The following is a 25,243-nucleotide window of genomic DNA, read 5'->3' as shown; positions in this document are numbered from 1 at the left end:
AAGAAATGCAAAGAGCATTTCTAATAAAAGTAGGCCCATACAATTTTAACCACGTAGTTTACTGAAAAATTGACGTAGCATCTGAATTACGGCTAGTGAGACTTTATATAAGCTACGAACATTGTATTGATGCATGTAAAACTGCGAAGAAAAGACATCCTTTTTAAGTTTGAGAGTAGATAGATGTAAAATTTTAAAAATTTTTAGGTATTTAAATTATCGAATCCTTATCTTGCTTTTTATCTCTGTCTGTCATCATTGCATAAGCTCATATTCTTGTGGTTTTAGTGAATATTAATCGTGATATTAATATAGATTACATTTTGTTGGTAGTTAACATGGAACATTGAAAGATTTTACAACTGATTTGAATATTTCTGTTGTTTTAATTCATTATACACATATGGTGAATTAACATTTTACTTGTAGCTACAAGTAGCTACTTCATTGGTTGAAGTAAAATACAAACAAACAAACAAAAAAATGTTGACTCCAGTTGGAATCGAACCCGGAACCCTTTGCAAGTCAGTCACATATGTTACTGATTCTACCACGCCGTCATTTCATAAATTCGTGCAACGTACAACATATGCGTCGAGTCGAAAACGTTAAGACGCCTTTTCTCTGCTATATTACGCCATTGCGCTCTCCCAGTTTGTAATATGAACACTTTAAATGTGCATTATCACCTTGCAAAAGATGGCCCCGAAGTTCATTTACCAAAGTCTGCTTTCTCCTTGTTAGAAAAAAATGGCGGGCTGTTTATCCTGAACCAAGAGTTAAATGGTTTTGCGAAAGGTAAGCTTGGTAGTTTTCAGAAAATCCGAATGTGGAATTTCTAACATTCATAGCGTTGCCATTCGGTTGAATACGAATCTTGTTCCACTGTTTTCTATGGTCTTTAGCGTCTGTGTTTCGCACATTATGTGTTATATATATACACAATTTGTCCGGATAAAAATATACCAATAAGAAGTTTGAATAACTCGAGAACCAATAGTGATAGAATCGTCCTTTTTTTTTTTTTTTTTTTTTCGGAAAGAATAAAATTTTTATATCGAGCACAAAAAAATCACTCAACTCACCTGAATACACCTACACTTGTACCCCTTTTGTTGCTTGGTAAATATCAAGCAGGTTCTGAACTTCCCTCCAGGTGTTGTGTAACAGTTGAGATGTCACGTATCCACAAGCATCGATTTTTTTTTTTGGGTCATAGGTCGTCCAAATCTTGAATGGGTCTGGTACACAAAAGTCTTCACGTATCCGCAAGAAAAAAACCCAGGGATCAAGTCGAGCGATCTCGGTGGCCATTCAATAGAACCTCTCCTTTTAATCTACTTGTTCTGGAAATGTTTATCCAGAAATTCTTTCACGTATCGGGCATAATGGGGAGGAGCTCTGTCTTGTTGGAACATGTATCCATGTGATATGCGAGGTACAACATATATTTTCCAACATTGCCTGGTATGTTGCTTCTGTAATTGTAGCGTCTTGAAAGAACACTAGGCATATGACAAAATTTTCGGTCAACACACTTCACACGTTTAATTTTGTGCTGTTGCGTTCATTTTCCACAAACTGATGTGGCTGTTCCTCATTCCATATCCTGCAGTTATGCTGATGAACCTTACCTGACGTATGGAAGGTTGTTTCGACAGAAAAAACCTACTCTTTAGGGAAACCATTGTCCTAATCTATATGCGATACCATTTCAACAGCGAATTCAAATCTGTAAGGCTTGTCATTAAACTGAAGTTTTTGAATAAAATGTAGCTTATAAACTCTGAGACGTAACGTTTATTGCACGATATCATGCACAGTCGAACACGGAATTTGCAGTTGTATACTTACACACCTTATCAATTTGCATGATCTTCACTAAAAGGCTTCCTGAACCATCTCAACTTCTTCATTCACGAATTTTTTCTCACTGCCTTTCTTTCTCAACACAGAGCCTTTTCCAACAATTGTTTGTGCCATCTAAAATGCAGTGACGGTCAGGTGGTTCCTGTCCATATTGTTGTCTAAATCTTCTTCGTACGGTTACAAGGAACTTGAATTATGCGGATCAAAAACAGCACTTCACTTTCTGATGAACAGTAAAGGCAGTTTTGCTCACGAATAATGCGCATGCATACAGTCCTGTTAGGTTCCAGTCCAGTTATCTGCTGGACATAAAATTCTATTCTTTCTCCTTTCCGAAAAACAAAACAGGACGATTCAATCACTTGGTTCTCGAGTTATTCAAATTTCTTACTGGTATATTTACATCCTTACATACTGTGTAATGAAAGAGACAGGGTACATAGTTTATATTAAGTTGTTTCTAGGTACATTTGAAGGAAATCGTGCCCTATTTTTCGCTATATTTTCTTTTCCTTTTTTTTTTCGTATGAAAAAGTTCCGTAAAAGTCAATTCAATGGTCATCATAAAGAGGAATCATTATACTTCATGAAGAACTTGTATTTTTGTCAAGGGCTTGTTTGATCGCTTCGTAAATGTTAGTAAATTGAATAGCTTCTTTACATATCAAGAATTAAATGACACTGAACTGAACTGGAAGTAGCATTAAAAATAAGGGAAGTTCTAGAAAAATGAAACTTGAATCATAATCTGTTTTCTTGGATAGAATGGGAATGAGGCCAGTTTAAGGATTATAACTTAGTAAAACAGTGTCTTCTACGGCTATTACTTCACTGAGATGAGAGGAAAACAGGGTGGAAAAAAATCATGATTTAAAAAAAAAATAATAATTTTTGTTGATTTTTTGATTTAAATCGATTTTTTTGATTTAAATCAAATCTTTCTCCTCATAAATTACAAGTTGCGAACTGAAGAAAAAGCATTAGGGATTAGTATTAAATTCTAATTATGCCATTTAAATGAAAGTATTAGGGTTGAATTTTGAATTAATTCCCAATTGTTAACTTATATCAATCCCAGACAATGTTTCTTTTAACCCTTTTAAATTACGGCCTTTTTTAAAGGTAAATTACAGACTTTCAATCAAGCAGCTACATCATCCCTATTTATCTTAGGATCATACCTCATTCTCTTCAGAATACAACAGCCTTTGAAACGGTAACATTCACATTTCCCTATCGTGTCCTTGAAGCGGGAAATTTTGAGAGAAAATGGGATTTTTCTGATTTTTTAAAAAATTTTGAACTCCTCTGGATTCCCTTGTGTTAATGCACATATCTCAATATCAACTGGGAAATACTAAGGGGTGTACTAAATGTGTATATAAAATTTCAAGCTATCTTGAATAGTAAGGGCGGGGAAAATATTTAACAATGAGCTAAGGACATCCCCACAATGTCTCAGATTACCCACATGTAATATAAAAATTTCCTCAGACATTCCTATTTATCCTAGGGTCGAGATTTGTACATTATTCTCTTCAGAATAAAAAGAGATTTTCAGTCGTACCATTCAGATGTTTCCATCGTGTATATGGGGCGGAAAAATCACGAAAAAAGAGATTTTCTGTTAAAAATATCCGTTTTTACTTTTTACCCCTCTGGACCAACCCCCTGTTTTAAGGTAAAGATCTGAAACACTGAAAAATGCTAAGGAGTGCATTGAACAAATGTGCAAAATTTTAATCTTCTAGGTGCAAAAGTAAGCCCGCGAAAAATAATATTCCCCAAATACCTCAGATTCCCGCATAGAACAGGATCTCAGGTAACAGTTTCCTGAAACATCCCTATTTATCCTGGGATCATGGTTCGTACATCATTCTCTTCAGAATAGAACAGCCTTTCAAATAGTACCATTCATATGTCTCCATCTGAATCGCGAAAAAAGCTATCTTGTTAAAATATATATATATATATATTTTTTTTTACATTTACCCTCTGGACCCCCCTGTTTCCACGCAGAGATGTGAAAACATCTGGAAAATGCTAAGAGGTGCACTGAACGAGTGTGCAAAATTTCAGTCTTTTGAGTGCAAAATGTAAGCCCGCCAAAAAAAAAAAAAAAAAAAAAAGAATAATAGGCATAACAAAAAAATATCTTTTTTAAATTTATGATGTCATCATACAGTATGTCTCGATGCAGAAAGGCGTGAAAGCATATGTAACATGTTCTATAATGCCTCCAGTCTTGGAAAAAAAAAAGTAAAAAGGTTTATTGGTACTTTTTTATCGAATAATGAAGATTCGATTTTTAATAGAATAAAAATAAGTAATATAATTTAAAGGGTTAAGTGTTAAGGAAAAAGTATAGCAACGTTTATCAAAATGACACTTTTTTTTTTTTACAAAATTTACTGATATTTGCCAGGGGCATATTTTTAAAAAATTGGAACTAGCTTGAGACACGAAATACATAAATTTCGCCTAAAGTTATAAATCTTAAAAAATCGGAGAGGAAATAGGACCCCTCTAAATACGCCCTGTTATCTGGGAACAAACAAGCTGACGCGCACACAAAAAATTTTCGTCTTAAATGTCGATGGTGATTTCTCCGTTGGAATAGTTAACGATTTAAAAACCCAAACCCATTGTTACGAAGAAAAGAAAGCAGGATTGCTCTGTTACCCGTTCAAAACGGGATTTTCTCTAATCATCCAGTGCATGACACTTGTTTTCATACTATGCTGTACATACTGTACATTTGAGTCTCCCATAACCGAAATAACAGAATAGAAACGGGATTTTACTTATTTTCACTTTAAATTATTTTATTTCGGAATTTGATTTAAATCAATGATTTTTAAAAAATCAAGTGATTTAAATCAATCCACTCTGGAGGAAGATACTACAAAGTGAACAAACTTATTTTTTTTCCCTCCAAAATGTTTAAAGAATAACACAGAATCCTGATGTGCCTCCAGAAAGAAAAGTGTCCGTAATTATTAACCTCGGGCAAACGTAACAGTTAATAAACATCATGTAAATTTTCTGAATCGCTTCAGATTTATTAAAAAGTTCAGCTATGTAAGCAGGATGTACACTAATGATCCTCTTACTCCTACTTTTTGACAAAATATTCCTATCATCATTAAATGTCACTTGTCTGAACATAGATCATTCTTTCGAGGCTTCATTTGTACTGTACCTAGACTCCTTCTCACGCACCATTGGGCTCTCGTGGCTCTTATTCCCGCTTCTGAAAGTTAAACCACAGACGATCACCTAACACACTACTAAGAGCCAGGCGGTGCATACACATCCTCAGTTCACTACCTCACACATCTTAGGAATTGCAAACTTCAGAAGTTTCCATTATTTTGCCAACTATCTATACTTCTTACGTAGGTTTTGGCTGAATTACTGTATATTTCTTTTTAAAATCTGTTTCCAATGAGAGTTTGCTGTTACAGATACATTACGGAGAATACTTACGTCTCTCCTTTTATTTCCCGGATGAACATATTATAAGTGTGATATATAAATATGTCAGCTTTGTGTTGGGGGCATAAATTTATTTATTTACTTATTTTTCAATGACTACAGGGCTGCAATGTCCTGTATTATGTATAATACTAATTCTCTTTTCTTTGTATTTTAGGTAGACATGTCCAAGGTGAAATTAGATGTTATAAAGCCTTGGATAGCTCAAAAAATTCAAGAAATACTAGGCATGGAAGACGATGTTGTGGTTGATTTTGTTTTTAACCAATTGGAAGCTGAGAAGGTACTGTGCTACTAATAGTTAGAAATGTTAGATTAGCTTATAGACATGTAGAGTTTTAAGTTCATAGTTTTTTGCTAATGGTTGGATTGGATTTCAACATTTGTAATGTGAACAAGAATAGACATTCGTGTTTCAAGCTGATACTTTTTATATGGGTGGGATAGTTTTTTTTAAATTTACCTAATATTTTCTTTTTCTAATTAATTTATTTTCTGTATGTAAAAATATAAAAAAGTATATTTAAAAAAATGAAATATAAAAGAAGTAAAATTAGCCTTAGCTCAGAAGTTGAGGACTATTTTTAGATAGGTAATCCAACACATTATTAATAATAACTTTAGTGCATTTTGAAGTTACTGAATTTAAAATGCTTAGTTATTACTCAGTAGCTCGTTTTGTATTGTCTACTTGCAAATCAACCTATGGTTTTTACTTTAACCATCTGAAACATTGGTTGATTTTTATGAAAATACGTTTATACCGTAGTTTTGGACCGGTAAGAAAATTGCCAATAGTCGTCCGAGAGACTTTTGTGTTATGTACAAGATTCGAATTAATCTGATTAAATAGGTGTTTTCTTTACATAGACGCTTAAAATTGAACTGATATATTTTATTGTTGTCACATTCATTACATTACGCTCTATTTGTTTTTGCTTCTTCTTTAAAATGCAACGTTTTTATCTATTGTGGCAGTATGAATTCAGTACTAAGTGGTCTTGGCAAAACTTACACAAATAATTGCTAATTGAATGTAAGGAACACACATAAATCACAGTGTTAGCCTAGAACTATTTCTATAGGTCAAAAATTATTTTCAATTATCATCTATATTTCAAGCACATACCTCGAGTTCCCATCCTCGGGATGTCTCAGAGCTTAAATCATGTTACACTGATGGTAAACACAAGTTATGAACTGAAGTGACACATCAGAAAATGTGAGTTACTTTCAGTTTAACATGATTTAACCCTTTTGAGTACCAGGGTTTTCAAGCAATTCTTTATACCTTTATTTAAATAGCCAATGCCTTAATAGTATTAATCCAAATTTCATGATTTAGTATGTCATTCTCTTCTGAATAAAGCAGGGTTTCAAATGCAATATAATTCATATTTATATGACGTACGAAGAAAGGAAATTTAGCGAAATTCGGGAAATTTCTCTGAAAAATCCCTCTTTGCAAGTTTAGCACCCCTACACTGCCTCGGGTGTGAGCACACAACGCTAATTTACACTAAAAATATGTTCTGATACCCGACTTACCATGCTCATATTCCGAATAGTGACGTGGAAAAAAATATTTCCCAATCCTGTTCGAATATACAAAATATTGTATACAAATTGGAAAAAATATGATGCAAAATACAAATTTTACTTTTGACATTACACCTCGTAGCTTTTTGACACGTGCTTCAAAACAGTCACTTTATACGTTGTAACCTTTCAAAAAAATAGCTTAAAAAAAAAAAAACTTTTAGTAAATCAAATAGCTTATATCAATAAAATACAATAGTGATCAATAAAACACAAATGAGGGAAGAGAGGGAGAGGAAAGAAAGGGAAGAAGGGAAGCCAAATAAATTTATGTATGTTTTGCAATGCATCATAAACCCTCACAAACACATATCCTACTTATAAACATTACTCTCGGGGTAATAGCGTCACAAAACAATCACTTGAGTCACGTGAAAATCACGTGAAAGCAACATGCTTGTTCGCTATTTACTTGTGACGTCATAGCCCTCAATCTTCGACCCAGGGTATATAAAGACTTGAGATATATTTCAGTACATCTTCCGAAAAGAGGAAGTTAAAAAAAAAAAAAAAAAAAAAAAAAAAAATCCGGAAATGAAATAGCTTCTATTAATCAATATAAGACAAATGAAAGGGTAAGAAGGGGAGGCCATGTATTTATTTCCGTAGCGAACAACCCATGATGCAACCTTTACAAACACGTAGAAACATACCTACGTTTCACTGTAGGGGTTATGACATCACAAAATCACAATGAAATAAAAATAGTGATGGAACAGAAATTCTTCCCTCCCTTACGACGTCATCGCCCTACTAGTGCATGTACCACGGAGAATTCGATTTCATTATATTCAGTGGCCCTTCCAAGAATAGGTGGAACCAAAAAATACAGCCGTTGGTACATGTATGGGCTTCTACAGCCTATCAATTAGGGAACTACTCCCATTGCACCACACTGGTTTGGTACTCCAAAGGATTAAGCTTTGAACCATCCTGACGATGAACACTCGAGATATGTGCTCGAAATATAGATGATAGTTGTTGTTACAGGAGTACTTCTAAATTAGCATTATAACTTACACAAATACTTTACACATACCGGCAAAGCATGCATATGTATACCACATATCTCTTCACTTTAATATGTGGCATGCATATGTATATTGTGTTAAAACCGTAGTTCCTACACTATTACGAAAACTTACTACCCTTTGCGAATATATGCGTATGACGAAGTTGCAATGCAAATATCATTATATATATCTTGCACATATGACACTGGAATTGAAGCAATATAACAAATCAAGGTTTTTTTAGTGCCAATTAAATTATATTTATGCTGATACTTCGATATTTAAAATTGTTGAAGCTTCTAAGTAAACCAAAAGCGAATCAAATTACTATCATATCATTTCTTATTGTATCAAAATTTTCATTACAAATAGAGCTTTCCATTTTGACATGGTAACCTTTTTGAGTTAAGCAGAGACGACAGTTGCTCACTTAGTTTGTAGGGTATCGTGTTTATTATCTAGTATAAATAATCTTGTTTCTAGTTTTAAAATACATGTTAGCTACACCAAGCAAATACAGTATTAATTACAGTGATATCGTTTTTCTCGGAATTATGTTCTTTGAGAATATCTTTTTCTAAACAGCAATTGGCTTCGGTCATGTAGCATGTGACTTTTTGCTTGTAGCATATACAAGGGTCCAAAAGTAAACAGAGTATAAGTAAAAAGCAAGGTAAAGTTTAAAAAGTGTGTCTATCACTACATAAAAATATTCTAATAAACTTAAGTTGATAACGGCTTTCGCTAAATACTACAGACAGGGGAATTTAATACAGTAAATTTTATCAAGTTCTGGTAATTCAAAATTATTATATTTTCATATCGTATAGCCTAGCGCAGGTTTGTTATCGTTTTAATTTTCATCTGTTTCTTAAGACATTCTGTAAATTTTTCAGTAACGTTTGCACTGATTTTAACTAAATTTGGCAAGGCATTTTAAGTAGGTCAGTAATTAACCTCTCACCAATTTTGGTCCAAGTTCGTGTAGCTATTTCTGAAATATAGAAGTACACGGTTAGACGAGTGTGATGTAGGACTAAAGTGGCCGGTCATGAGAGCTGTAATTTGTTGTAATGTCATCGTGATATGCTGGTTTAAGCTATGATACCGTTCACTGTAACATTTATTTGATCGTCTTTCAAATGATTCAATGAAATAGTAAAGATTAATTTGAGTAAAAAGTATGAAGATATAAACACCTCCGCGTTTAACAGCTAACTCAATTTTTCGTTGAGGAGATGGAGTTCTTGTGTGATAAATGACGATATTGGTAAAATTGTACTTCATGTGTTTAATATAGAAATATAATAAACTGAAAATTATTAAGTATTTGGTTTGATATCTACATTACACCAGAAACAGAAAATAGGTAAAGTAGTTTTATAAAGATATGGAATAATGCTCTCTGCTCTCAGTAGCTCATCAAGTGACAGTTTTACTTTGAAAATAGTGCTTTGACTCACATCTTAATCACTTGGACAGCATTCCAATATGATATTTCGAACATACGTAATATTTGGTATAGGTCCTTCTGTAATGCAAAGGAAGGGGTGATTTAGTTCGTACGTTCAGAAGTGACAGAAAATCAGGTATTACTGATGACACTTTTAAGTATTTGTTTGTTTAAATCACATTATAAAGGTGTTGAAATCCAGTTGAACAATTTACTTATACTGTAATAAGAACTGGGCACTAGTACTTGCAGTTAGTCTCCCGGAAGGTAATTTTTACTATAAGACAAAAATTATTATACTTCTGATGGTTATGTAAGTTACCATATTTGTGGTGTTGATGTTTCTGTATAAAAACAATTCTTCGTAGGTCTACATTTGGATTTAGATATCTTTTGATTGATTTACTCTTTTATTGAGTATTTTGTGATGTTACCGAAGTTCTAGAAAATTAAACTTGCGAATATTGTACCTAATTATATCATAAATACTGTCACAAAGTTTGGAGTGGCACTGTAGGCATCCGTAGTGGCACAGTGCTGCCATCTGTGTATAAAGCGGAAGATGCATATAGTGTGTGTTCGACTGTTCATGACATACGTTGATATTGTACTGAGTTCTGATGGAGTGGGGTGATTACGAAAATCGTGTAGCAGTAATTGCACTATACAAGGTCGGGAAGACAGCAGGTGAGATTTTCAACCTCCTGAAACCTCTACAATTTAGCAAGAGATTCGTGTATCGCGCCATTCAGCGATACACCGAGACTGGAACGGCAGCTGACCCCGCAAGGAGTGGCAAGCCACGAACGGTACGAACCCTGCAGATCTAGAAAGCAGTCGCGGTAAGAATTTGAAGAAATCCTGTTCGAACACAAAAAGTGATGGCTGCTGAGATGGACATCAGCAGAAATTCCATGTCTCGTGTGCTCAGGAGTTACCTACATCTACGGGCGTATAAGAGGCGGACTGGTCACTTTCTGACCCAAACATTAATATCGCAGAGGGTCCTTAAATCAAAGAGACTGTTGCAGCTTTACGCCAACAATCTGCACAGAAAGATTCTGTTCACTAACGAAAATGTGTTCACAATTGAGCAGGCCTACAACGCCCAAAATGACCGTGTGTATACTACATCATCTACTGCAGCTGCTGAGGCAGCTCCAAGGGTTCAGAGGGCACATCATCCTACCTCAGTGATGGTTTGGTGGGAAGTGAGCTACTCAGGCACAACCCAGCTGCATTTTTGCGAAAAAGGTGTTAAAACATCTGCCAAAGTGTACCAGGACACAGTGCTAACACCTGTAGTAAAACCACTGTCTGCTACCATGTTCCTTGGAGAGAGGTGGACCTTCCAGCAGGATTCCGCTCCAGGCCACAAAGCGAAAACAATCGAGGAGTGGCTGGCACGGAACGTCCCGACTTTATTTCTACCGCTGATTGGCCTTCTAGCAGTCCGGACCTTAACCCGTTGGACTACAAACTTTGGGCAGTCCTTCAGGCAAAGACCTGCCATAAACGACATCCATCTGTCGACAGTCTTAAACAATCCTTGACCCGAGCAGTGAACAGTTTTCCCATGGACGTGGTGCGTAATGCCATTGACCAGTGGCCGGACAGACTTCGTGCCTGCATCAAGGCCAAGAGGGGGGGGGGGGGCATTTCGAAAAATGATTCGTGCGTTAGGTGTGCAACATATTAATGTAAAACATGTCCAAAATAAATTGCCTTGGTGTTTATACTCTGTGTTTTCTCACATTCAAACTTGTGACAGTATTTATGATATAACTAGGTATAATGGAAACAGAAGATAATGATGTGTCATGATATTCATTATTTTTAGAGTGTGATAAACACGACAAAAATAATAATTATAATTTTGAAATAGTCTCGCAGAGTATCATATACATAAGGATAATACTTCGTTTAAACATTAACGCCGGAAGGTCATAGATTAAGTGAAAATATTGTTAAATTAACAGCCGTTACAAAATGTGTTGTTTCCCAAATAGTGAATTTGGTGATCTAACACTAATATCGTACATAAAATACGCTTGAAGTTAGGATTTGTAATTGGATTATATAAAATGCCTTAAAATTTGGGAATTTACAAGTTACCAGCGCATCATCAAAGTAATCAAGGAGTTCCCCCTTCGATAGGTTGGCAACCACGAGAAAGAAAACTGAAAGTCTCAACAAACGTTCTTAAAGTAACTCATTATTTTTTAGGGTTCATGAGCTGAAGATGCTAAAATTAAGCTTCAGTAAAGTTGAAAGAGCCTTAGGTTTTAGAGTAAAGGATGGGGGGGGGGGGAAGAGATAGAGGGAGGTTGGAGCTGATGAGTTAGAAGCTGTATGAGTTCCTTCCTTGAATGCAGTCAATGAAAGTCTGTTGTAACAATATACCGATAAACTGAGTGACAGGTGACAAGCTGTCAGGCGAAAATTTAGTATTACTAACTATTCTTGAGTTCAAAAATTGTTCACATGATAAGGAATGTAAACTGCGAATATGTGACAACGCGGACTCAACGAATGTGTATGGTGCTAAATGAAAACCGCGAATAAAGTAGCGTCGGGGTTTTAGTGAAATGATAAAATATTCCATCTCTGGGTATCTAGTAAAATCGACTTTAGAAAAGAAGTAACGAATTTACTTTTCTAATTGTAAATTTATTATTATATCAATTAAAATTCAGCATAAAGTTGCAATGCGCGTGCTATTGATGTAAATGGATTAAATATTAGCATGGAAAAGAGAAAATGCTCTCGCAAGATCTGCAGAAAATAACATCGAAGAAAGGCAAATCTTTTCCATACCGTTATCTATACAAAATTAACGTAGTTGTATCTAATGACTTTTGTCAAATTATTTATGTCTTGCATGTTAATGATACTGGTACTTCAATAGAAAAAAAAAATGATATTTACTTTCTGAATAAAGATAAACTTATAATTTAGCGTTTATAATATTTTCGTCGGTACATAGAAGTTCTACAGCTCTCATATATGCTTTCGTTAAGTATTAATTTGAGCACACGTTAAGTAGTCGATGAAGGTTACCTGTGTCCATAGTTGTAGCAAATACAATAACATGTAGAATTTTTCTCGTTCATTTCGCCTGAAGTGTTGAGCGACATTGTAAGTGGCACTATAAGGAAGGAAAATTTCAAGTTGATAGATAAGGGTGAAAAGTAATATATCATTGAAATTGAAAGTTAAAAATAATTAAATAGTAACAAGAACAGTTTATAATGTTAGAAGTGAGCATTGAATAGAGATGTGAAATAAATCTCTAATCAGGTCTCGGGATTACTAGTTATGGCATAGATCAATGAGGCCAATTTATAATGCTCTGCAGCCAGGATAAAATAAGAACCAGACTCGAGGCCAGTTTCCATTTTCCTTTGAGATAACTCTTTGCTGAATGTGTGTAACTCATACATTTTCTGAATTTTCATTCTATTCTGCCTACCCTGCTTCTTGCTCTATTTGTCTAGGCCAATTAAGACTTGACTATGAAATCGGCATTTTTCTAAAAATCGGTCCGTTACTAACTGTCAGACCTTGCAGAATGACATATTCAAAGCAAAAATTCAGGGGTTGGTTGTGGTATGTTATGATGGCCAACTACACTCTTCCTGTATGGATGGAGATAAAAAAGAATGTAATACAATTTTACATTTTTAGTGACCATCACCGGTTTAAATGTATCAGACCAAAGCCCTGTTTCAAGAAATAAAAATATGTACAATTACCTCACTAGGATTAGTAACAAAACTTCCACTCATAAATATTCTGTGAAAGTTCAGACAGTTAATAGTTCATTAGAGTGAACTTCTTTATCAGAAATCGAGGCTATATGATACAGACCTATGATTTCAAGTAGGATCCGAACAAGTTGGGTTCGTATCCAAGACCAGTACCCCCACCGGGAAGCGAACCTAGGACCTTACATATAGTAAGCACGTACTTTAGCCAGTAGGTTAGAAAAGGATCGTGATTTTTCTTTTGTTTACCTACTTGGAGAAATAAAAACTGACTTGTCCTTACTGCAGTTAATTGTCTGTTAACAAACAATAATAGTAACTATATACAGTAATACATTTTCATCCAGTAACACATGTCTTTTTCATCCATCTTATCGCGCCGTGTGGACTTTGTGGTGGACAAACATCGTGCTCGTGGGTTTTCTCGGGGTACTCCCGTTTCCTCCCACTTTCTTCATTCCACCATTTTCACTCATCTCTCATTATCACCGTCTCCTTTAGCCTAACCGGCATAACCGTGGGACGTAAAACTTAAAGATTTCATTTCATTTTCATCCATCTTAATCATAAATTATGTGTTATTCTTTAATTATAGTAAGACTTTTTATGGCTTTGGATTGATTGTTTTAACAAAAGAGACACTGACCAAAGCTTAAAACCCACTTTATTTTAAATTATAATTTGTAACTGTTTCGGATATCTAGCATATCCTTCTTCAGACACTATCTTTAATTATCCTACTTTCCAATAATTAACTCCCTTTTATTCTTGAGTATATTGTTTTAATTCTTTTTTACTGTTTGCACACAAACAAAAGCTTTCCCTTCGAAAGTCAGATCACAGGTGATATATTGAAAGGATGAGCAGATAATTCTCCCGTGTGCCTTCTGGTGACAGTGACAAATGGCTAGTCCTTTGTAATTGTGACAGCATGGCAGTCCGCTAATGTCGTTTGACAGTTTCACTGCTGATAAAAAAGAAAGCTAGTTTATCTTGTAATTCCAGTGTACACGCGCCCTCAATGCTGAATTCGTGGAAGTGAATGATGATGAAACAGGAAACTCTGTTAATAATCTTTCGGACTTTGTCAAACTGTTCAAAAGCAACATGTGATAAAGGTGAAATGTCTTCCCTTCTCCATTCGATATATATATAATTTTTTTTGATGATATAAACTTTCCCCAATTCGTTGAGATTCAAAGTGTAACTTTTCCATGATGATATATTCTTTTTAATGTAATGAGATATTCACTCTTCGTATGTTGAATTTTTATATGATAAAAATTTCATTATTATTATTATTATTATTAATAATAATAATAATAATAAGAAAATAAATGCGTGAAAGTGTGACATTCAAAGGCACTGAAAACCTTATATTCAGCCTCTTGTGACCGCGTAATTGAATTCGCGTAGCAGGGTTGGCTGGTTTAAACCAGCTGGTTAAAAAAAAAAAAAAAAAAAGGTTTAAACAAAAGAAAAAAATGAAAAATGCTTTAAATCGTGTGAACTTCATGGTGACGTCGCCACATATCACACCATCTGCATTCCGTTTATCTACTTTTCACCTTTTAATCAAGGGGTCCCGTGTTCAATTCTCGGTCGAACCACAGCCCATCTTTCAAGTGTAAACCAAGTAGCGATTCGAGGTGTCCCTTTAAGCGAAAGTCTTCTCCATGATAACCTTGGTATTTCAGAAGGATGCCTAAACATACGATACAAAACCAAATTATATATTTCTGCTTGCCTGAATGCCTGTTGTTTTATAAAGAAGCCAAGGTTGCTTAAATATATTGATAGAAATTGGTAAAATGTATCAACTGCCTACGTAGCTTTCAACATCAGCTTGGATTCGACTTTGTTTTAATTTTATTGAATGATATCTACATATCAAATTTGTAATTTAATACCTTAGTTGTAGGGTAGTGATTATGATACGTTGACCTTAAAATTTTACATATGAATACATTTAAAGTAATAACAGGATTTTCCCAATGGCTAAGGCGGGAGTTTCCCGATTTATATATAATTCAATATAATGTTTTTACTTGTGTAACTGTTTATCTTTTTGTCCTTCTGAAATGACTCTTGACAATTATATTAACAACTAGGCCTATGTAAAGATCAGTACAACGTATTTTTTATCAGGAGTCCTTTGTGAGTGCGTCGGCAATCGCATTGTCCCAGTTTCGTGTCGAAATGGACAATTTCTCTTGGATGTAGGCCGAGAAACTGTTTGGATTCTGCTTTAAGGTTATGTGACCCCTTCCAGTGTAACCTTGTTGTTCCATTATAACACCAAGACGAAACAAACTAATTTCTGTCCATATCTAATATAAATACATAGTGTAAATTATTAAAAAAAAAAAGCGGGTTTAAACAACAAAAAAAAACTGTTTTTTTGTTTTTTCAATAAAAAACATGGTTTTTGCCAACCCTGTCGCGTAGTGAATAATGTAATTTGTGTATCAAAATGTCCTACATATATCAGATTTCCTACTTGTACTCAGCGATTTAAAACACAGTACGTAACAATAGTAAAGCTTATTCTCATTCTCCGCTTCTGAACTTCTGAAAATTCGAAACCTTAGAAACTTGCTCCAGGCGATATAACCTATGATACCAGTAATCCCTATCCATCAACATATTGTTTTATTTAAAATTTTGATATTCATTTTTATTAATATGAAGTAGATGTCTCCGTGTTTTCTGCAGACAGTATTTCGTAATTTCTCCCTAAAATTTTGAAGAAATTATACAAGAAAATTAGCAATCTGTGTAACATGGAGCCCATACAGATGGTCATCAGAAAAATGGAAATACCTGAACGAAATTGCAACTTACCAGATTAATATGGTGTCGGGCCACCTTTCGCCTTCAGAACAGCCTTGATGCGACGTGGGATGGAAGCATAGAGGTCGTGAATGGTAGCAAGTGGAATTTTACACCATTCCTCGTGCAGGGCATCGGCCAGTTCTGTGAGAGAGGATGGAGGTGGAAATCGTCGCCGGAGTCGTGTTTCCAAGACGGACCACAGATGTTCAATTATGTTGAGATCTGGGGATTGGGCGGGCCAGGGGAGGTGTTGAACTTCATCCCGATGTTCCTCAAACCACGCTGCAACAACGCCAGCTGTGTGAATGGGTGCATTATCATCCTGGAAGATGGCGTCATTGTCCGGGAACAACATCCGGACCATAGAATGCAAGTGGTCTCCTAAAATTGCGACATAATCGTTGGCAGTGATTCGTCCGCTAAGTGTGACCATAGGACCTAATGAAAACCATGATATGGCGGCCCACAGCATCACCGAGCCGCCGCCATGTTTCACAGTTGGGAGGAGAAACTGCAGATCATAATCTTCTTTGGGCGTTCTCCACACATAAACACGTCCCGTGGTTGGGAATAGGGTGAAGGATGACTCATCCGACCATATCACACGTTTCCAGTCCTCAACGGTCCAATTTGCATGGTCGTGGCGAAAGCGTTATGGTCCCTGATGAGCGGTTTGGCCCATGCAACACGACCCCGTATGTTCATGTCATGTAATTTGCGGCGGACTGTGATTGTCGGAACAGGGTGGAGGAGATGCTGATTGAGTTCCTCCGTCACTTGCTCCGCAGTGGCACGACGGTTCTGCGTGACAATGCGCTTTAATACCCGGCGTGACATGTCACTCATGATTTTCTTCCGCCCACTGTTCCGCTTCTCCGATGTGGTTTTCCCGTGTGTTGTGTAGGCCGTCATCACCTTCGACACTGTCCCACGCGACACATCTAACACAGTAGCCACTGCCGTCACACTCACTCCACATAACCGCGCACCAACAATTTGCCCTCTTTGAAAATCTGAGGTGTCTCCCATTTTACACTACCTCCGTCTACTGCAGCCACTGGACACTGCTGTTCCACTGCGCCTGACGTAGTGTGGAGACCGACCTAACACACCACCACCAGCGGTCCGGCGCTGCGGGCGCGACGACACCACTGCCAACCCATACATCTTGACGTGTTGCCAACTACAGGTGTTTCCATTTTTTTGATCACCATCTGTATATCAAATTTTGTGTCTTCCATTAAATGCTAAAGTTAGTGAATAAATATGTGCCTAACAGTTGAAAAGAAATTCATAGCAGTAGTGAAAATCTTTTTCGCTTCTTGGACATCCTCTGTGCTTTCTTCATAATGAATTTGCGCATGTAATTCTCATATGCATATATTTTTGAGGGAAAAAGTTCTAATATGCGAAATTTTGTGCCTTTATGTTCAACACTTCCAAGAGGAACTTACAGCCGTAATAAAATCGAGATTTTGCATTTCTCTTGCAAGAGAAATTTCTGAAGTTTGTGCAAATGAGAGATATTTTGTATAAGTAAGAACGCGTCATGCTTCAGAGCTCATTCATGTACATCCTGTAGTTCAAAAGAAATAATTGGTAATAGTGAAATACCCCTCACCCCCTCGAATGGACGTTCACTTTTCAAGTTCATGAAACCGTAACTTAGTTAATGATGTGTCCTCATACGAAAAACAGCGATTTACCAAGTAGGTTTTCACAAGCAATGTATTAAAAATGTATATATAATATTTAACTTTACTGCTCATTCTTGCTTTGAAACTACATCGTAACTTAAAAATAAAATCTGATCAAAGGACATGTTTATTATTACTAATATTTGTTATAGTTTCGACAGTATATCATTGCGTTCACCAGACGTACTATGAAAGTACAATCTAAGGCTACAGCTTACATATTTCAGAAAATGAGAATCAATTTACATACTTCTAACAGCCAATAAGATTCTTTCTTTCAGTTTTTACAGTTCATAATTTTTACTTAGGTACAAACCTCAACTTTTAATTAGGCACACCTGCGCTATTCTGTCCTTATATCTCACTATGCTGCTATATGTTTTGTCTTTTTGTCCTCTTTCTCCTTTATTCTATCGAGTACTTTGTTCCACAGATCTTGTATACTTACTAGAAGACTTACGGAAATGTCACTCACCGATTTGAATGAAACTTTGCACACTTGTAGAACATCGAAAAATAATCGACACGTATATATATATATATATATATATATATATATATATATATATATATCGGCTATGGTGAAGATTTAAGGGCGGAAACCATCCTTTGAATGTTGGGGGTGTTCTCTAAGCATAGACAGGAAAACAACCATTTAATTTAAAAGAAAACATACTGCCGGGATCCAATATAGTGCTTACAATTACAAAATGTCTTCTGGTTTGAAATTCTCTGCACTTAGTCAAGAACAGTTATAGTTGTCAGAGATTACTGCGAGGAGGTTGAAAATCAATTTGAAGCCCCTTTCTGTACTCATTTTAATGGGATGCTTGATTAAAGTGAGTCTGCATTTCTCACTATAGAGTTAACAGACACACAAACAGTAGAAAGTGCGGCACAGTCAATAAATCTATGACTCACAGCTACACCATACAGTCTTACAAATTATAATTTAAAATAAAGTGGGTTTTAAGCTTTGGTAAGGTTTCTTTTGTTAAAATAATCAATCCAAAGCCATGGATAGTCTTACCATACAGCTCTTAATTTCTGAAAATGGTGTTCTGTTATCACCGTGGTTAATTATTTTACAGGAAAAGAATTGGACATTTGACCCTATAGTCCAAAATAACCTCTTTTAATCTGAAAATGTTCTTGTGAAAGCATCAAATTCGGAAAAATAAACATCAGGTTTTGTGAGATCATGGTTTCAAGAGGATTTTCTCCCAGCGTCTAATGCAAAGTTCAGTTTGTTATTTGATTCGTGGAGTGGTCACAATTAATTAACTTTTCAATCTATTTTACGAACAAAAGAGTACCTCAAAATAGAAACCATTCGGCACTAACAACTGGTAGGATTCAGCCTCTTGATGTGTTCGGCTTTAGACCGTGGAAAAACTTTTTGATACATTTTACTGATATTGTCCTCTACAACTATAACATAAATTTACATCTCCGTAATAATATAATTTAGATCCAAATCACTGATTCATAAGCAGTTTTCTTCTCCCAGATTTGCAAATCTTATTAGATATGTGTGATACAAAAAGTTATTTGGAAAAAGATTGTGTTACATTTTGCGATTTGTCACAGTTATTGCTGTAATAAGATGAGCTTGGTGTAAACAATGTTTATGCATCGTTATGCCAACATTTTTTCTTTCTTTCTTTTTTTTCTTTCTTTTTTTTTTAACGAAATAACATTACTGTAAAGCGTTTTCTCAATAAATTCATAATTATAACAATTGAGGATATGTGAAGTTCTGACATAGTGAGAGGCGAGGGGACTCACTATACATAAGCAACCAGAACAGGGAGAGGTGCAGAGACTCACTTTAATCAAGCATTCCGTTAAAATAAAGGGGTTTCAAATCAATAGAAAAGGATTTCAAATCAGTCTGCAGCCTTCTCATAGTAACCCCTACCAACTATAATTGTTCTTGGTTAAGTGCAGAGAATTTTAAACCAGAAAACATTTTGGAATTGTAATCACTATATTGGATCCGCCATTTTAAATTTTGTAATTTTGACGTTAGATTCTGAATCAGCTGTTCTAAAACCCCTCTGACAATATGTTTTCTTCTAAATTAAATGGTTGCTTTCTGTCTATGCTTAGAGACCACCCCCAACGTTCAAAGGATGGTTTCCGCCCTTAAATCTTCACCATAGCCGATATAAAAAAATATGTGTCGATTATTTTTCGATGTTCTACAAGTGTGCAAAGTTTCATTCAAATCGGTGAGTGACACTTCCGTAAGTCTCCTAGTCAGTCCACTAATTCAGTTAATTAATCCCTCTCTTCTCTTCTTGTTCGCTGTGTTTCTTTCGACTTACAATATTTCTTCTTCCCCTTTCAAGTCCTACACCTTCTCATTCTTTTTAATGTCCTGTTTCTCTCACGTTTATAAACCACGCTTGTTTTCCCTCGTTAATCTAACGTCGTCTTAGCTCGGGCTATGTTGTTTAATTCTCTAACTCCATCTCTCTTCTTATGGGGCCGCGGTGGCTCAGTGGTAGAGCGTTCACCTCTGATGCGTGGGTCCTTGGTTCGATCCCGAGAGCTTTGTGGTGGTCAAACAGTGTGTGCGTGGGTTTTCTCGGGTTCTACCATTTCCTTCCACTTTCTTCATTCCACCATTTCTTGTCATCACTGTCTCCTTTAGCCCAGCGGACATAACCGTGGAACGTAAAACTTAATGATTTCATTTCATTTCCACCTCTCTCCTTCCTATATAATTCGTATCCCACTCTTTACATAGTTGTACACATTATCCCTTCCACACTTTTGTTGTATCTTATTCTTTCTCCTCTTTCCTTTCACTAACTGCAATATTCTACTCCCTCCTTTTCTGTGTGTTCTTACTCTTTTTTTTTTAACATTCTTAAGGACATCTGTTTTCCCTCCAATGTTTTCTTTCCTAAATCATCTTTTTCTTCTTTCACTCTTTTTCCTTTTCAGTCTTGTTTCTTATCCTCAGTAAATTCGTCTCTACTGTATCCATTTCGTGCCTTTACATCCATTGCTTCGATAAAATGTTATACTAAAAATTTCTTCTCTTCCTCTTTCACGTTGGAGAGTCTAAAAATTCGTGTTCATAAAATTCTGCCCTAGGTAATGACCTATTCTCACTTTCAAGACTGATCCTGAGCCACAAAGTAACTTTTGTATAATGGTGCAGCTTTCAAAATGTTGACATTCAAAATATGTTAGTGAAATAACTGTATGTTTGTGTAATAAGTATAACTAACTTTTCCTTCCCTGTTGCACCACCTGCAAAATAAAAGGGGAAAATTCATTAAGTTTATCGGATTTTCTACAACTATGGAAGCTAGTAAGCAGACCGAACTTTAATTAAATTTGTAATAGATCTGAACGTAAAGATCCTTTTCTTTTTGATTAGTTATTTTGACTAAGTTATTACGGAGGCTGTTCCGCATATGTGAGACCAAACCAAGTAGTTACGAAAATTCATGGCGCCTGTTCTTGATACTCCCTTGTTCCGAACGATGACCCGGCAACTTAGTCTCCATTGCAGAAGGCTTTGTTAGAGATCTACATACGTGATACATCTTATTCCATTTCTTTTTTCGCAACTTTCCACAGTCCATTAACATTAGTCGCACGCCTCTTGGTCAAAGCTCTTTTAAATAGTCCAAATTCACGTAAGTCCATTGAACTTGCGTCTGGCGAGTCCACAGGTGTCTTGTTGAAAGGTAGGCCTGTATTTTTATGTAGCCTCTTTCATATTGGCATTATGCAGGGAACTATCTTGAGGTGTGTGAAGATGAAGCTTTGTTTAGATAGATGCGAAGCTCCATCCGTTGATCTCACTTGCGTACATTTCTGTTAGCTTCTGGTCGTAGATCGGCCTCGGGATCTCCTGTCGGTAGTACTGCTTAGTGATTTTGCAGTTCTTTTTCATCTTGCGAATCTTCAGGTGGCCTCGGTGACAGTCATGAACCCATTCGAAAAAGCCTTTTGACATGCTCGGACCCATTTTGTGAAGTGCTTCATACCTTTGTGTAGATAATGGCTCTTGTTTTGCTGCAGTCATGAAGGTACAGCCACGTTTCATCCAGTACAGAGACTGTACCGCTACCTTATTTTGCCAGAATGTTGCTCGTACAACTTCCGAGCGTTACACTTGCGTTCTTGTCGGTGAGCTTTGGTAAGATGATATTAGCTAATCTTTACAACGTTTTCTAGATTTAAGTCGTTGGCGCAAAGTGTGGTTGACAGTTCCCAAAGACATATTTAGACAATTCGCCATCTGTCCTTTGGTCGAGGGATTCAATTTCGTAATCATTCTGCGAAGTTTAGCTTGTGTGCTGATGGTGGCTTCTGATGGCCGTGTTTTCGTCTTCTTTGTTGGAGAACCGAACGCTTGGGACACAGAATACTTACTGATTACATCCTTGGTTAAAATCAAGCTAATGTCACAACTACTACACTGTTTCCTGATCGTTGAAACACTAAACTTTGCGTCTAAAGGGGTACAACATAATCCTCCCCAAAAGTAGTTCAGGTTGGCGGAATTTTCAGTCCAGCAAGATACCACAAACACTCTCACAACGCATACACTACCGTGACAGATACACCAGAGCAAGGCTGGGCAAGTTCACTTTGCGCACGTAGGAAAGAATTGCGTTTGGTCAAACATACGCGGAGCAGCCTTTTGTATATGTTTACACACTTGACTTCATAAAACTTCCATTGTTTTCCTTTTTTTTAAATGTATTTTCTAAAAGAGAATCATTACAGCAAGAAGCAAATCTATTTTATGTATATACCTATGTACATTAATATAATTCTGAAGTATAAATGTCATGTATCTCTATCCTTGTGTATAGCAGTGGTTTAAGCTTTGCCATTTGACTAGGTCGCCAATGTGGAGTACATATGGATACTGTAATTTGTTCGCTGCCAAATTAAGTATACGTGGGAAATCTAAACTTGCTAACGATAATACAGATATCCATGTCTTCAAATCATAATCATGCTCGTGATATTTTCCATTCCAATTTTATGTATGTGTAGACTCGTTGCCTTCCTTCTTATACTTCGAAATACTTTTTATAATTATTTATCAAGCAGGAGGTTCAAGTTCAAATTCCGCAGACCGGAGTTTGTCAGGGTTTTCCACAGTCCTACTAGATAATTATTAGGATGGTTCCTTTAGAAGCTGTGTCATGCTTCTTCCAAAAATTGATTCTCAATTTTCACTGTAAATACAGTATTCCTGTTATATCCTCATTTTTCTTTGTCGTACACCTCTTCTTCACCAACCACACCATCTCTGCGAAGTCCTAATTGACGTCAGAATTCATCTAGAATTTCATCGGCTTCCTTATAACGCTGCCTTCGATACCCTGCCCATATGTCTTGGCTTATAGTTGTGCAACTGGAGGTCAGTCTTTACTACGGATAATGCTTCACTTTAGCTGTTGCAGAGAAACTTCATGTTATCGTGGCCTCAACTATTCGACCATAAAAATTTCAATAAGAAAACACTTGGTTCTACCATGGAACATTGTAACCGTTAAATATGTCTTCTACTGTCTTTTGCAAGAAGGAACCAACAACATGGAGCATGTGGGACAGTGGTATTTTTGAAACCTTCGTCTCCTATGCCATTAACGGTTGGTGTTAGTAGATTTCAACGATTTCTCGTTACCACTCCTTTGACAAGCTTAAGTATGATTACTTACGATTTGTGGACGACTTGCTCGAGGATGGATATAGACTGTCGCAGTCTCTGAATTTGCGAATGGTCCGGTAAACAGATCTCATAGCATTTTCAGCTTCCCCAGGGTTTGGAAAATCTTGGGAGGTTGATTTTTTCAACCTTATAAAGCACTACGGTTATTTGTGATCTATAAAAACAAGTTTCAAATGTTACAGTGTCGCTTTGGCAAAAGTGGCGGCAGTGAATCGAAGTCCTGTAGTGTAAAATATCTGTAGCTTTGCTGCAGTGCTATTGTGCTCATAAAATAAAATGCCGCAAAGAATAGACGCGTTCTAGAATGATTACGTTATTGCCCTATCCGATTTAAAATACTTAATATGTTCATCGTCCGCAATGCAAGACGCAAAGATCATCTCCAAGAAGAGTTGTATGTCTACTGATCAAGACATGTTCACTACTAAGATAAGAGACAGTTCTTGCTTGATGCCTTATTCACCTTACAGCCTCTGTTTCAAGGCCAGCAGTACAAATAGCTGTTGCATTGAAATTGAGAACTAGTATAAATATCATTATTAATCAGGATATAAACCTAGTAATGTAGCATAAAAGCAATCCATATGCTTCTGCGTCTCCATATTCCCGAATTAACAACAGAAATTACCTTACCAGTGAAAAGTGGAGATACATTATCAGGTTAAATGTGACATATCTACATTTAGGTTACTGCAGTAAACAAAACGGTTAGTGTCAGAAGGAAATAAAAACATTTTCAGAAGCGTTTTTGACAATTGTTCGACAGCGTACTTTCCACTAGAGAAAACTTTCTTGCAGGTGCAAATTTTATTCCACTCCCGCTGTGACATTCTCCAGACACCGGCAGCTATATTCACCTTACGAGAAAAAAAGGCGGTGTTTAAAAAGTCTAAAGGCACCGTAGTTCATTAAGGTGGCATGAGGTTCTTCATGGCTATGTCAGTAAAGGGAAAGCACAAATTCAGATCGTAGCTTCAATCTTATGTGGAGAGCGACAGCAGTAATTTGACTATGTAACTGGATGCCTTGTCCTGATGTAGTCTCACCTAGTTGTGTCCGCTTCATACAGTGTGGGAATATCGCTGTGCATCCGTCAAAACATGTTCTTAATATATGCAGCATTGATTTCTATATTGTTGGTAAGCGATGTAGTTATAATATTCCCCTGTAACAAAATCAAGCCTCAACAATGAATCCGCGTTAACTTTCGGTACACTGGCGAACGAAGTTGTTTCTTCCTTTTCGCATCGACTCTTCTACACGTAATTGCTCAAAGTTTTCTTGAATCGGTTAGAAATATTCACGCCTCCAGACTTCTACTACCATGTCGTACAGTCTTCCTTAGTTAATTTTCCTTTGCACTTGTTGCGTGGCTTTCAGTACATGAACATTTGCCTTGACCACTTTGAGATGAATGGCATGGTTGGTGTAGACATAAGGAACCTGACAGTCATAGCATGCTATGTCAGTGGATTCTCCAATGCCGTTGACGTCTTTAATTCCGCGCAACGCCAGTAATATCAATTTCACTGAGTTCCAGTTCAGATATATGACTTAGTCGGTGATACAGTCTGGGGAAGGTCACGCTGCATATCGTGGCTGGAATACCAAAAGTGTGGAACGGAATAAAAAAATGTAGCATTCCAAGAATAAGACAAGAATAGCATTCCAAGAAGATTCATTTTTCTGCGCCATTTGATTTCGCACAACTACTAATTTGCTATCAGATACATCACACACTACTGAGCTTTCACGTTTCAGCACTTTGCATGGGCTGTACAGTTACGAAATAAAGA

The 25,243-nt window shown here is 36.3% G+C and overlaps 1 protein-coding gene across 10 annotated transcripts in view; it reads left to right on the top strand.

Annotated features, from left to right (window-relative positions):
* The window catches only part of Srrm1 (Serine-arginine repetitive matrix 1), a 211,433-nt gene that overhangs the window by 36,262 nt on the left and 149,928 nt on the right, over positions 1-25,243 (top strand). For all 10 annotated transcript variants that reach the window (XM_081759292.1, XM_081759288.1, XM_081759287.1 and 7 more), the window contains one exon: positions 5,525-5,650. In XM_081759292.1, coding sequence (XP_081615418.1) covers positions 5,525-5,650 — 126 coding nt within the window. Of the gene's footprint in view, positions 1-5,524; positions 5,651-25,243 lie in introns of those variants that run through there.

The sequence above is a fragment of the Thermobia domestica genome, chromosome 5 (genome assembly GCF_964235325.1).
Source record: "Thermobia domestica chromosome 5, izTheDome1.hap1.1, whole genome shotgun sequence".
In the NCBI taxonomy this organism is placed as follows: Eukaryota; Metazoa; Arthropoda; class Insecta; order Zygentoma; family Lepismatidae; genus Thermobia; species Thermobia domestica.
This window is presented reverse-complemented; position numbering and strand designations above follow the sequence as displayed.